This window comes from Oncorhynchus clarkii, chromosome 2 (assembly GCF_045791955.1).
Source record: "Oncorhynchus clarkii lewisi isolate Uvic-CL-2024 chromosome 2, UVic_Ocla_1.0, whole genome shotgun sequence".
NCBI lineage: Eukaryota > Metazoa > Chordata > Actinopteri > Salmoniformes > Salmonidae > Oncorhynchus > Oncorhynchus clarkii.
The window spans coordinates 93,930,174-93,944,672 of NC_092148.1; the positions used below are offsets into that span (position 1 = coordinate 93,930,174).

The 14,499-nt window shown below is 42.7% G+C and overlaps 1 protein-coding gene across 2 annotated transcripts in view; it reads left to right on the plus strand.

Annotated features, from left to right (window-relative positions):
- The window catches only part of LOC139376507 (epidermal growth factor receptor kinase substrate 8-like protein 2), a 103,428-nt gene that overhangs the window by 18,951 nt on the left and 69,978 nt on the right, over positions 1-14,499 (plus strand). The window contains exons 2-3 of one of the 2 annotated variants that reach the window (XM_071119202.1): positions 7,951-8,001; positions 8,987-9,033. In XM_071119202.1, coding sequence (XP_070975303.1) covers positions 7,967-8,001; positions 8,987-9,033 — 82 coding nt within the window. In that variant the 5' untranslated portion in view covers positions 7,951-7,966. Of the gene's footprint in view, positions 1-7,950; positions 8,002-8,915; positions 9,034-14,499 lie in introns of those variants that run through there. The other variant, XM_071119194.1, reaches the window with a different exon arrangement.

Consider the following 14,499-nt stretch of genomic DNA (forward strand, 5'->3'; position numbering starts at 1 on the left):
ACAGGGTTGAAGGGCCCTGGGCCATCTGTCTACCTACAGGGCGTGGGGTCAGATGTATCTGTTATTCAGTGGCAACATGATTGACCTACTGGCAGTTTGTCATCCCCCTTAACTACAACATGACTGACCTACTGGCAATTTGTCATTCCCCTTAGCTACAACATGATTGCAACAGTCTTACTACTATTTCTTCAATAAGAATCACTGGATCTTTACAACCTGAGTAGAAGGACATATTAACATTACAGTCTTTACAACATGAGTAGAAGATTTAACATTACAGTCTTTACAACCTGAGTAGAGGATTTAACATTACAGTCTTTACAACCTGAGTAGAAGGACATATTAACATTACAGTCTTTACAACCTGAGTAGAATGACATATTAACATTACAGTCTTTACAACATGAGTAGAAGATTTAACATTACAGTCTTTACAACCTGAGTAGAAACACATATTAACATTACAGTCTTTACAACCTGAGTAGAAGGACATATTAACATTACAGTCTTTACAACCTGAGTAGAAGATTTAACATTACAGTCTTTACAACCTGAGTAGAAGGACATATTAACATTACAGTCTTTACAACCTGAGTAGAAGGACATATTAACATTACAGTCTTTACAACATGAGTAGAATATTTAACATTACAGTCTTTACAATCTGAGTAGAAGGACATATTAACATTACAGTCTTTACAACCGGAGTATAAGTTTTAATATTACAGTCTTTACAACCTGAGTAGAAGGACATATTAACATTAGTCTTTACAACCTGAGTAGAAGGACATATTAACATTACAGTCTTTACAACCTGAGTAGAAGGACATATTAACATTACAGTCTTTACAACCTTAGTAGAAGGACATATTAACATTAGTCTTTACAACATGAGTAGAAGATTTACCATTACAGTCTTTACAACCTAAGTAGAAGGACATATTAACATTACAGTCTTTACAACCTGAGTAGAAGATTTAACATTACAGTCTTTACAACCTGAGTAGAATATTTAACATTACAGTCTTTACAACCTAAGTAGAAGGACATATTAACATTACAGTCTTTACAACATGAGTAGAAGATTTAACATTACAGTCTTTACAACCTGAGTAGAAGGACATATTAACATCACAGTCTTTACAACCTGAGTAGAAGGACATATTAACATCACAGTCTGTACAACCTGAGTAGAAGGACATATTAACATTACAGCCTTTACAACCTGAGTAGAAGGACATATTAACATTACAGTCTTTACAACCTGAGTAGAAGGACATATTAACATTACAGTCTTTACAACCTGAGTAGAAGATTTAACATTACAGTCTTTACAACCTGAGTAGAAGATTTAACATTACAGTCTTTACAACCTGAGTAGAAGATTTAACATTACAGTCTTTACAACCTGAGTAGAAGGACATATTAACATTACAGTCTTTACAACCTGAGTAGAATATTTAACATTACAGTCTTTACAACCTGAGTAGAAGGACATATTAACATTACAGTCTTTACAACCTGAGTAGAATGACATATTAACATTACAGTCTTTACAACCTGAGTAGAATATTTAACATTACAGTCTTTACAACCTGAGTAGAAGATTTAACATTACAGTCTTTACAACCTGAGTAGAAGATTTAACATTACAGTCTTTACAACCTGAGTAGAAGGACATATTAACATTAGTCTTTACAACCTGAGTAGAAGATTTAACATTACAGTCTTTACAACCTGAGTAGAAGGACATATTAACATTACAGTCTTTACAACCTGAGTAGAGGATTTAATATTACTGTCTTTACAACCTGAGTAGAAGGACATATTAACATTACAGTCTTTACAACCTGAGTAGAATGACATATTAACATTACAGTCTTTACAACCTAAGTAGAAGGACATATTAACATTACAGTCTTTACAACCTGAGTAGAAGGACATATTAACATTACAGTCTTTACAACCTGAGTAGAAGGACATATTAACATTACAGTCTTTACAACCTGAGTAGAAGGACATATTAACATTACAGTCTTTACAACCTGAGTAGAGGATTTAACATTACAGTCTTTACAACCTGAGTAGAAGGACATATTAACATTACAGTCTTTACAACCTGAGTAGAATATTTAACATTACAGTCTTTACAACCTGAGTAGAGGATTTAACATTACAGTCTTTACAACCTGAGTAGAAGGACATATTAATATTACAGTCTTTACAACCTGAGTAGAATATTTAACATCACAGTCTTTACAACCTGAGTAGAAGGACGTATTATTGTGATTCTGATGTAATATGAGTTGGTTATTGGTATTGGTATGGTAATGGAGTATTTGAGCGTTTTCTAACATGCTTTTAGACACATTTTTGTAAATAATTGTAGTCAATGGAAAGTGATGACAAAATGTGACCACCAATTTCTCTTGTAGTGGAATTATAGTAATCAAAAGCAGAGTCTTTTAGATTTCTTTAAAACAATCAAACTTTAATATTTAATTACTGCAGTAATGAAGCCGGTCGGTAATCACCCCTGGAGGTTATCACTGACAACTCAACCAGCTGGTTTGAGCCACAGCATTTTATATCACCCCTGGAGGTGATCACTGAGAACTCAACCAGCTGGTTTGAGCCACAGCATTTTATATCAATCCTGGAGGTTATCACTGAGAACTCAACCAGCTGTTTGAGCCGCATCATTTTATATCACTCCTGGAGGTTATCACTGAGAACTTAACCAGCTGGTTTGAGCCACAGCATTTTATATCACTCCTGGAGGTTATCACTGAGAACTCAACCAGCTGGTTTGAGCCACAGCATTTTATATCAATCCTGGAGGTTATCACTGAGAACTCAACCAGCTGTTTGAGCCGCAGCATTTTATATCAATCCTGGAGGTTATCACTGAGAACTCAACCAGCTGGTTTGAGACACAGCATTTTATATCACTCCTGGAGGTTATCACTGAGAACTCAACCAGCTGGTTTGAGCCACAGCATTTTATATCACCCCTGGGGGTGATTACTGAGAACTCAACAAGCTGGTTTGAGCCACAGCATTTTATAGCAAAGTCCATCCTCCTGGATGTTCATGACAAACAACAGATGTATCGAATGGGTCTCAGGGTTACTAATAATTCACAGCAAATAGTATCTGCTGTAAATACTTTCCTCATTGTGTAGAGACCAGGGTCTGGCCCCCCAACTCCATACTGGAGCCATCTCCCCCTGGTACCCCAGTACAGAAACATTAACCCATGCTATGGAATGACGTATCACCCAAATACATTCTAAATCTTCCAGAGGCCCATCCTCAGTAGAACACACACAGATGAGCATTCTAACACCCCTTTATTTTGTTGCATAAAACAACCATTTGATTGACTGCATTATAACATAATCTTGTATTTTCCACCATACTCTGTAATGAAACAAAACATATAAAAAAAGAGTTTTGGGGATCAACCAGAAGCAGAGAGAGTGAAAATAAGGCCGCATGAACTTCCCCTTTAATATGGGATGGGATGATTCATTTGTGTGGGACTTTGGATCATGAATTATGATGCATTATAAAAAATGAGTGTTGTTTACATAAAGGAAAACAAGTAGAATATAACTACTTCTGACTCAACATAACAGCCCTTATTAAGGTATATCTTTACCTCAGATCAGACATAAAACATGACATTCTGGTAGTATATAAACTTGTTTCAAATGTACAGTAGGTAAACAGGTTGATATTAAAGTAACTGCCCAGTGTTTACAGATTTCTTAGAAATATGACCTACAATGAATTACAATCAGAGTGAAATAGTTTTACTTCCAAATGTTCTTTATTAAGTATGTTAAAAAGGAGTTATTCTATGTTTGAATGGTGTGCAAGTACTCCAATAGCAGAATGATGTGGCCGTATACCAGTCATTACAAATATTCACGCAAGAAGACCGCTGATTGGCCAGCTCATCCTCCTCTAGACCGCTGATTGGCCAGCTCGTCCTCCTCTAGACCGCTGATTGGCCAGCTCGTCCTCCTCTAGACCGCTGATTGGCCAGCTCGACCTCCTCTAGACCGCTGATTGGCCAGCTCGTCCTCCTCTAGACCGCTGATTGGCCAGCTCGTCCTCCTCTAGACCGCTGATTGGCCAGCTCGTCCTCCTCTAGACCGCTGATTGGCCAGCTCGTCCTCCTCTAGACCGCTGATTTGGCCAGCTCGTCCTCCTCTAGACCGCTGATTTGGCCAGCTCGTCCTCCTCTTGACCGCTGATTGGCCAGCTCGTCCTCCTCTAGACCGCTGATTGGCCAGCTCGTCCTCCTCTAGACCGCTGATTGGCCAGCTCGTCCTCCTATGTAGTATTGCTTCTTACTGATTGAGGAAATAGCAGGGTTCGATTCTGCGACCAAAACAGTCTGTGTTGTCAGTGCGACACACATTTTGAATTGGTCACAAGGGTGCCAGTGACATCATTTCTCGTTGCGTTAGTTTTTGTATCGCAATTTGCTTTTACTCTTTTTATTATCATGATTTATTCAATCCGGAATGTGCAATTGACCAACAAATGTTGTTTCTGAAAAGGAAACAACGGCATGTGAATGGGTGTACAGTTTGTGTAGGGCCTATGTCTACCACTTTGTGTATCTGTTCGTGATGATAATGATAGGCTAACCGGTGTGGTCTACCGCAGAGTGTATCCATTAGTGATGATATCACAATACCCCATAATGACATCACAATACCCCATAATAATGACAAAGCAAACAGGTTTTTAGAAACATTTACTAATATTTATAAATCTGAAAACCCCACAAAAAAAGCTTAACATTACATTTTCCCCCAAAGTTTAGAAGACAAAAAAACGAAATATTAATTTGATGGTTTTATTATAGTTTGTTTTTCTGTTTAAAGATAGTTTTAGTATTTTTATTTCAGTTTACAAAATAATTTTTCCAAATGTAGTTTTTATTTTAGTTTCAGTTTTCGTTTACTATAATAACCTTAAAGTGGGGTGTGGCCAGTTTCTGTCATGGACAGTGTTTGTGTCCATAGAAACAGACGTGGGTGTGGCCAGTTTGTGTCATGGACGGTGCTTGTGTCCATAGAAACAGACGTGGGTGTGGCCAGTTTGTGTCATGGACAGTGCTTGTGTCCATAAAAACCGACGTGGGTGTGGCCAGTTTGTGTCATGGACAGTGCTTGTGTCCATAAAAACAGACATGGGTGTGGCCAGTTTGTGTCATGGACAGTGCTTGTACCCATAGAAACATACCTAGTCTATGTATGAACGTTTACAATGTAGGTGCACGGGTAAAGATACATTTTGGAGAATCAAGGTGACAGACATTGACACATTCAGTACCGCCTTGCACACTCTGGCCTGCATCTAGCTGATCTAGGGTGTAATCATTAGTCCAACAGTTGCAAACGAAAGTTTCTATTTTAATAAATGTAGGTATGTTTATCCACGTTTCGTTCAGTTTGCTTCTTATTTAAGAAACATTTTTCAATAGGAACTGTGGAATGAATACACCCCCAATCACACACAAACAGAGTTGACTTTCATAGCAGCCACAAATAAACAGCATGATCACTTTTATCGCTCTACACACTCTCCTCTTCTCACCTTTTCCCTTCGCTTGTGAACTTCAGTGGAGAACACATTAGCTGTCTGTGACCAGGCCAAAAACTGTGGCAGAGCTTGCAAACTATTACGGACTACAAAGGGAAGCCCAGCCGCGAGCTGCCCAGTGATGTGAGCCTACCAGACAAGCTAAATTACTTCTATGAGGGCTTCGAGGCAAGCAACACTGAAGCATGCATGAGAGCACCAGCTGTTCTGGACGATCACACTCTAGCCGATGTGAGTAAGACCTTTAAACAGGTCAACATTCACAAGGCCGCAGTGCCGGACTGATTACCAGGACGTATACTCAGATCATGTGCTGACCAACTGGCAAGTGTTTTCACAATCATTTTCTATCTGTCCCTGACCAAGTCTGTAATGTTGCACAGATTAATTTTAACAAGGCACACGTGTTAATTGAAATACTTGATGAATACCTGCTCCAGAGGGCTCAAGACCGGATACAAAATGGTCAGTAATCTGTTTGTCAACTTGGCTTTCGAAGACCTTAGAAAGGCAGAGTAGAATAGATATCGGTCTGTAACAGTATGGATGGATTTATCGGTGGTGACAGTGTTTCCTAGCCTCAGTGCAGTGAGCAGCTGGGAGGAGGTGCTCTTATTCTCCATGAACTTTACAGTTTCCCAGAACCCTTTGGAGTTTGTGCTACAGGTTGCAAATTTCTGTTTGAAAAAGCTAGCCTTTGCTTTCCTAACTGCCTGTGTATATTGGTTCCTAACCTCCCTGAAAAGTTGCATATCGCAGGGGCTCTTCGATGCTAAAGCAGTACGCCACAGGATGTTTTTATGCTGGTCAAGGGCAGTCAGGTCTGGAGTGAACCAAGAGCTATATCTTTTCCTGGTTCTAAATTTTTTTAATTGGGCATGCGTATTTAAGATGGTGAGGTTAGCACTTTTAATGAATACCCAGGCATCCTCTACTGACGGAATGAGGTCAATATCCTTCCAGGATACCCGGGCCAGGTCGTTTAGAAAGGCCTGCTCGCTGAAGTGTTTTAGGGAGCGTTTGACAGTGATGAGGGCCTCAGACCTGGATAGTATGAAGTAACTTTGCAGGCTATCTCTGCAGTAGATTGCAACTCCGCCCGCTTTGGCAGTTCTATCTTGTTGGAAAATGTTATAGTTAGGGATGTAAATTTCAGCGTTTTTGGTGATCTTCCTATGCCAGGATTCAGACACAGCTAGGACATCCGGTTTTGCAGAGTGTGCTAAAGCAGTGAATAAAACAAACTTTGGGAGGAGGCTTCTAGTATTAACATGCATGAAACCAAGGCTTTTACGCCTACAGAGGTCAACAAATGAGAGTGCCTGGGGAATGGGAGTGGAGCTAGGCACTGCAGGGCCTGGATTAACCTCTACATCACCAGAGGAACAGAGGAGGAGTAGGATAAGGGTACGGCTAAAGGCTATAAGAACTGGTCGTCTAGCACGTTCAGAACAGAGAGTAAAAGGAGCAGGTTTCTGGGCGAGGTAGAATAGATTCAAGGTATGTACAGACCAGGGTATGGTAGGAGTGGAGGTAATCCTAGGCATTAAGTGACAATGAGATAGGTATTGTTTCTAGAGATAGCATTTAAAGCAGGTGAGGTCACCGCATGCGTGGGAGGTGGAACAAAAGGGGTAGCTAAGGCATATTGAACAGGGCTAGAGGCTCTAAAGTGAAACAAAACAATCACTAACCAAAACAGCAATGGACAAGGCATATTGACATTAGGGAGAGGCATGCGTAGCCGAGTGATCATGGGGTCTAGTGAGTAGCTAGGCGGGCTGGAGACACGGTGATTCAGACAGCTAGCGGGCCGGGGCTAGCAGGCTAGCAGAAGGGCCTCGACGGAGGAGTCAGTTGAAGCCCCCTCGGGCAGTTACGTCAGCAGACCAGTCGTGATGGATCGGCAGGGCCCAGTGTATTAAAAGGGTCCAGGCCAATTGGCAAAATAGATATTGTAGCCCAATAAAATTGGCTGATGGACCTCTTCAGCCAGCAGTCCGATATGCTCTAGACAGCTAGCGTTCCGTGGCTAGCAGATGGGCATTCAGGGGACGTCGCGACGGAGGAGCCTGTTGAGAACCCCCTCGGGCGGAGGGGGTTCTCAACATAGATAATAGAGAATCACCATCACAATTCTCTCTCTTTTCCACCACTGTACTCTATATATGAGAGTTGTTAGTCAACAGATGTTTCAAAATTAATCAAGTATAGAGGAGCCCTGGTGGGAAACATGCTGAGGTTTGGAGAAAAACACGATGTCATTTCATGTCAATCTCTTTTCTCCTGCTTTCTCTCTCCCTCTCTTTCTCTGGCTTCCAGGTGGATGTCTTAAAGCATGAATAACCTGGGACCTCCGATGAGGCAAGCCAAGTGAGTAACACACACACACTAGGACGTGGAATTGCCATATATGTCTGCTACAGAGGGACAGAGAGAGAACCTGCAGCAGAGGGACAGCAGAGGGACTGGGAGAGAACCTGCAGCAGAGGGACTGGGAGAGAGCCTGCAGCAGAGGGACTGGGAGAGAGCCTGCAGCAGAGGGACTGGGAGAGAGCCTGCAGCAGAGGGACTGGGAGAGAGCCTGCAGCAGAGGGACTGGGAGAGAGCCTGCTGCAGAGGGACAGGGAGAGAGCCTGCAGCAGAGGGACAGTAGTAAAGGGGTCTGGTAGAGTAGGAGTCTAGGGGCCTCTCTCTCTCTCCCTCTTTGTCTGTACCCCCCCCCTCTCTCTCTCTCTTTCTCTGTCTCGCACTCTCTCTCTCCAAAGTCTCCTCCCACACTTCCCCTCTCTCTCCTCCCTCTCTCTCCAAAGTCTCCTCCCACACTTCCCCTCTCTCTCCTCCCTCTCTCTCCAAAGTCCCCTCCCACACTTCCTATTTCTCCTCCCTCTCTCTCCAAAGTCCCCCCCCCCCCAAACTTCACCTCTCTCTCTCTCTCTCTCTCTCTCTCTCTCTCTCTCTCTCTCTCTCTCTCTCTCTCTCTCTCTCTCTCTCTCTCTCTCTCTCTCTCAAGGCCCTCCCACACTTCACCTCCCTCTCTCTCCAAGTCCCCTCCCACACTTCCCCTCTCTCTCTCCAAGTCCCCTCCCACACTTCCCCCCTCTCTCTCCAAGTCCCCTCCCACACTTCCCCCCTCTCTCTCTGGGCCATCTGGTCAGTATTTCAGACTGTCTTCCAGTCCATTCTGCTAGCTGGGACACTCTCTGACTGTATCAGACTGATTAGGAATAGATAGTGTTTGTAACACATTGTGACACTGATATTAGGAAGAGCTGGAGAAAAAAGAGATGAAGGGCAGACAACGTAACCCTGGTAACTCCTTCTCCTCATCCTCCTTCTGCTCTTCCTCTCTCTGCAGTGGGGTGGCCAGATCTGACAGCAAGATGGGCGCCAAGGCTCTATACGGTAAGATATGGACCGGAGCATGTTTGTGTGCACGTGTGTTTATGCTAAGATATGGAGGGGTTTACTACGCCGTGTGTGTGTGTGTGTGTGTGTGTGTGTGTGTGTGTGTGTGTGTGTGTGAACTGCAGTGTTTTATGATAAGTGTATTTATACTATAGTTACTCATCAGCATGTGATCTTACCTGTGGCCTTAGCATTAATATGAGAATATGAGTCAACTACCTGGTAAGGGTTTGGTTTGGAACAGATTCCAGAAATGTCCTTTAATTTATTATTAAGTATTTATAAGATTACTGATTGTTATTGATTTAAATTGCCGCCCAAAAAAATCTCCATAAAAACTGTGTAAATGTACAGATCTACCCAGCATTGTTGAGTGGAATCATAAGAATGGTCCATCCACTAACTAGATAACTGTCAGGAAGCCCTGGCTGTTCTACCAGACCAGACCTGAACTGTCAGGAAGCCCTGGCTGTTCTACCAGACCAGACCAGACCTGAACTGTCAGGAAGCCCTGGCTGTTCTATCAGACCAGACCAGACCAGACCTGAACTGTCAGGAAGCCCTGGCTGTTCTATCAGACCAGACCAGACCAGATCTGAACTGTCAGGAAGCCCTGGCTGTTCTATCAGATCAGACCAGACCAGACCTGAACTGTCAGGAAGCCCTGGCAGTGCATCTCAGTGCTAGAGGCGTCACTACAGACCCTGGTTCAATTCTAGGATGTATCACAACCATCCTTTTTTGGAGTCCCAAAGGGCGGGGCACAATTGGCCCAGCGTCGTCCGGGTTTGGCCGGGGTTGTAAATAAGAATTTGTTCTTAACTGACTTTCCAAATCGTGTCCAATCATTTGAAGTCATGACAGATTGATCAAGAATGATCAATAGAAACAGGATGCCCCTGACCTTAATTTAGAGTCTCATAGCAACAGGGTCTGAGTACTTCTTCTGTTTTTAGTTTTTATACATTTGCAAAAATGTCTAAAAACATGTTTTCACTTTGTCATCGTGGGGTATTGTGATGCCATTATGGGGTATTGTGATGTCATCGTGGGGTATTGTGATGCCATTATGGGGTATTGTGATGTCATCGTGGGGGTATTGTGTGTAGATTGATGAGGGAAAAAATGTAATTTAATACATTTTAGAATAAGGCCGTAATGTGTCCAGGTGTATGAATACTTCCTGAATGCTCTGTATACAAATAAATTATAAATATATTTCTGTATATCTACAGAAATAAGACTGCTTGTTGCCTGTGTTTGTTTAATAGCCTACTGATTCCCTGAGCACCAACAACCACAACATGTCGGATTAAACAATTTAACAAATATGTCTGTTTCTAATCTTTGCTTGTAACCACGGCTTATTCCCCCTCTCATTAGACCAGCCTCTCTGGGATTACCTATAATGTATTTAGTGTTGTTTACACTGTTCCGTTATAATATTGTAATGCAACAGCACCTGTTGGTCACATCGTACTGTAGGACACGCAGCTCTCACTCCTATACACTTCCTCTTCTGCTTCTACTTCTTAATGTTATTATGGGCATCGTTATAATTCACAGTCATGTCGTTATCATTATGTTTAGTATAGTATCCTTGTATAACCAGCTGTAGGCCTAAGAGTGCTTCCTGTGTAGCTTCTGTTACTACAGTAATTTAGGCCTATATTTCAATATATACAGTAGGCTACTGCATTAATCATTCATTCATGTCATCACACAGCATACCAGTCATTCATGTCATCACACAGAATACCAGTGATTCATGCCATCACACAGCATACCAGTGATTCATGTCATCACACAGCATACCAGTCATTCATGTCATCACACAGCATACCAGTCATTCATGGCATCACACAGCATACCAGTGATTCATGTCATCACACAGCATACCAGTCATTCATGTCATCACACAGCATACCATAATTCATGCCATCATGTCATCACACAGCATACCAGTCATTCATGGCATCACACAGCATACCATGATTCATGTCATCACACAGCATACCAGTGATTCATGCCATCACACAGCATACCAGTGATTACCAGTGATTCATGTCATCACACAGCATACCAGTGATTCATGCACACAGCATACATACCAGTGATTCATCACACAGCAGCATACCAGTCATTCATGTCATCACACAGCATACATTCATCACACAGCATACCAGTCATTCATGGCATCACACAGCATACCAGTGATTCATGTCATCACACAGCATACCAGTGATTCATGATTCATGTCATCACACAGCAGTCATTCATGTCATCACACAGCATACCAGTCATTCATGTCATCACACAGCATACCATTCATGTCATCACACAGCATACCAGTCATTCATGTCATCACACAGCATACCAGTGATTAATGTCATCACACAGCATACCAGTCATTCATGTCATCACACAGCATACCAGTGATTCATGTCATCACACAGCATACCAGTCATGATTCATGCCATCACACAGCATACCAGTCATTCATGTCATCACACAGCATCATGCATGTCATCACACAGCATACCAGTCATTCATGGCATCATCACACAGCATACCAGTGATTCATGTCATCACACAGTCATACATCACACAGTGATTCATGATCACACAGCATTGAAATCACACAGCAACCAGTCAAAACACAGCATGTGATTCATGTCATCACACAGCATACCAGTCATTCATGTCATCACACAGCATACCAGTGATTCATGTCATCACAAAGCATACCAGTGAGCCTTGAATACTTTTCATAATGCCATCACACAGAATAAATAAACCAGGCATTGGAGTCACGGTTGCATCACACAGTGCTATCACACAGCATTTTCATGTCATCACACAGCATACCAGTGATTCATGTCATCACACAGCATACCAGTGATTCTGGCATCACACAGCATACCAGTGATTCATGTCATCACACAGCATACCAGTGATTCATGTCATCACACAGCATATTATGTCATCACACAGCATACCAGTGATTCATGGCAATTGTAGTTAAAAAAATAAGAAATAACAAAAGGGAGCCTTGAATACTTTTCAAACGAATAAATAAACCAGGCATTGGATTCACGGTTGCGTGCTACTTTTTTTCTGTATTAAAGGATTTACAATAAAAAAAATGCTTATTATTTATTTATTTATTTTCGCTGTTCCAAACGGTCCCGGGGGGAAAAGACTGTGATCTAACATGATCTGTTTGTCGTAACGCGGAGCTCTGGTCTCTTGGTCTACAGTTTTATCCACCACAAGTTACGGACTTCCCCTTTCCCGTCTGAGCAACCAGTAAACATTCCCCCGTTTTGACTTTCTTTTTCTTGTCCTCCTCATCCATTTTTCTATCACAGGTTAGAGTGTTGGAGTTTGTTATAACCAATTTATTGATGTGATTATATGCTATAGAAACTAACATTAACCCTGTACCAGTACCCCCTGTATATAGCCTCCACATTGACTCTGTACCAGTACCCCCTGTATATAGCCTCCACATTGACTCTGTACCGGTACCCCTGCATATAGCCTCCACACTGACTCTGTACCGGTACCCCCTGTATATAGCCTCCACACTGACTCTGTACCGGTACCCCCTGTATATAGCCTCCACACTGACTCTGTACCGGTACCCCCTGTATATAGTCTCCATATTGACTCTGTACCGGTACCCCCTGTATATAGCCTCCACACTGACTCTGTACCGGTACCCCCTGTATATAGCCTCCACACTGACTCTGTACCGGTACCCCCTGTATATAGCCTCTCCACATTGACTCTGTACCAGTACCCCCTGTATATAGCCTCTCCACCGTATTGACTCTGTACCGGTACCCCCTGTATATAGCCTCCACACTGACTCTGTACCGGTACTCCCTGTATATAGCCTCCACATTGACTCTGTACCGTAATACCCTATATATAGCCTCCACACTGACTCTGTACCGTAATACCCTGTATATAGCCTCCACATTGACTCTGTACCGTAATACCCTGTATGTAGCCTCCACACTGACTCTGTACCGTAACACCCTGTATATAGCCTCCACATTGACTCTGTACCGTAACACCCTGTATATAGTCTCCACATTGACTCTGTACCAGTACTCCCTGTATATAGCCTCCACATTGACTCTGTACCGTAATACCCTGTATATAGCCTCCACATTGACTCTGTACCGGTACCCCCTGTATATAGCCTCCACATTGACTCTGTACCGTAACACCCTGTATATAGCCTCCACACTGACTCTGTACCGGTGCCCCCTGTATGTAGCCTCCACACTGACTGTACCGTAACACCCTGTATATAGCCTCCACACTGACTCTGTACCGTAATACCCTGTATATAGCCTCCACATTGACTCTGTACCGTAATACCCTGTATGTAGCCTCCACACTGACTCTGTACCGTAACACCCTGTATATAGCCTCCACATTGACTCTGTACCGTAATACCCTGTATGTAGCCTCCACACTGACTCTGTACCGTAACACCCTGTATATAGCCTCCACACTGACTCTGTACCGGTGCCCCCTGTATGTAGCCTCCACACTGACTGTACCGTAACACCCTGTATATAGCCTCCACACTGACTCTGTACCGTAATACCCTGTATGTAGCCTCCACACTGACTCTGTACCGTAACACCCTGTATATAGCCTCCACACTGACTCTGTACCGGTGCCCCCTGTATGTAGCCTCCACACTGACTGTACCGTAACACCCTGTATATAGCCTCCACACTGACTCTGTACCGTAATACCCTGTATGTAGCCTCCACACTGACTCTGTACCGTAACACCCTGTATATAGCCTCCACACTGACTCTGTACCGGTGCCCCCTGTATGTAGCCTCCACACTGACTCTGTACCGTAATACCCTGTATATAGCCTCCACATTGACTCTGTACCGTAATACCCTGTATGTAGCCTCCACACTGACTCTGTACCGTAACACCCTGTATGTAGCCTCCACACTGACTCTGTACCGTAACACCCTGTATATAGCCTCCACACTGACTCTGTACCGGTACCCCCTGTATATAGCCTCCACATTGACTCTGTACCGGTACCCCCTGTATATAGCCTCCACATTGACTCTGTACCGGTACCCACTGTATATAGCCTCCACATTGACTCTGTACCGGTACACACTGTATATAGCCTCCACATTGACTCTGTACCGGTACCCCCTGTATGTAGCCTCCACACTGACTCTGTACCGTAACACTCTGTATATAGCCTCCACATTGTTATTTTATTGCTGCTTTTTAATTATTTGTTACTTTAAATTTCTATTTTCAATTTTTTACTTGTGCATTTTTAACTTATGTCTTTTTTATTTTTTAAAGCTTGTTGGTTAAGGGCTTATAAGAAAGCAGTTCATGGGAAGGTTGTATTCGGCACATGTGACAAATAACATTTAAGTTTATTTGATTTGATTT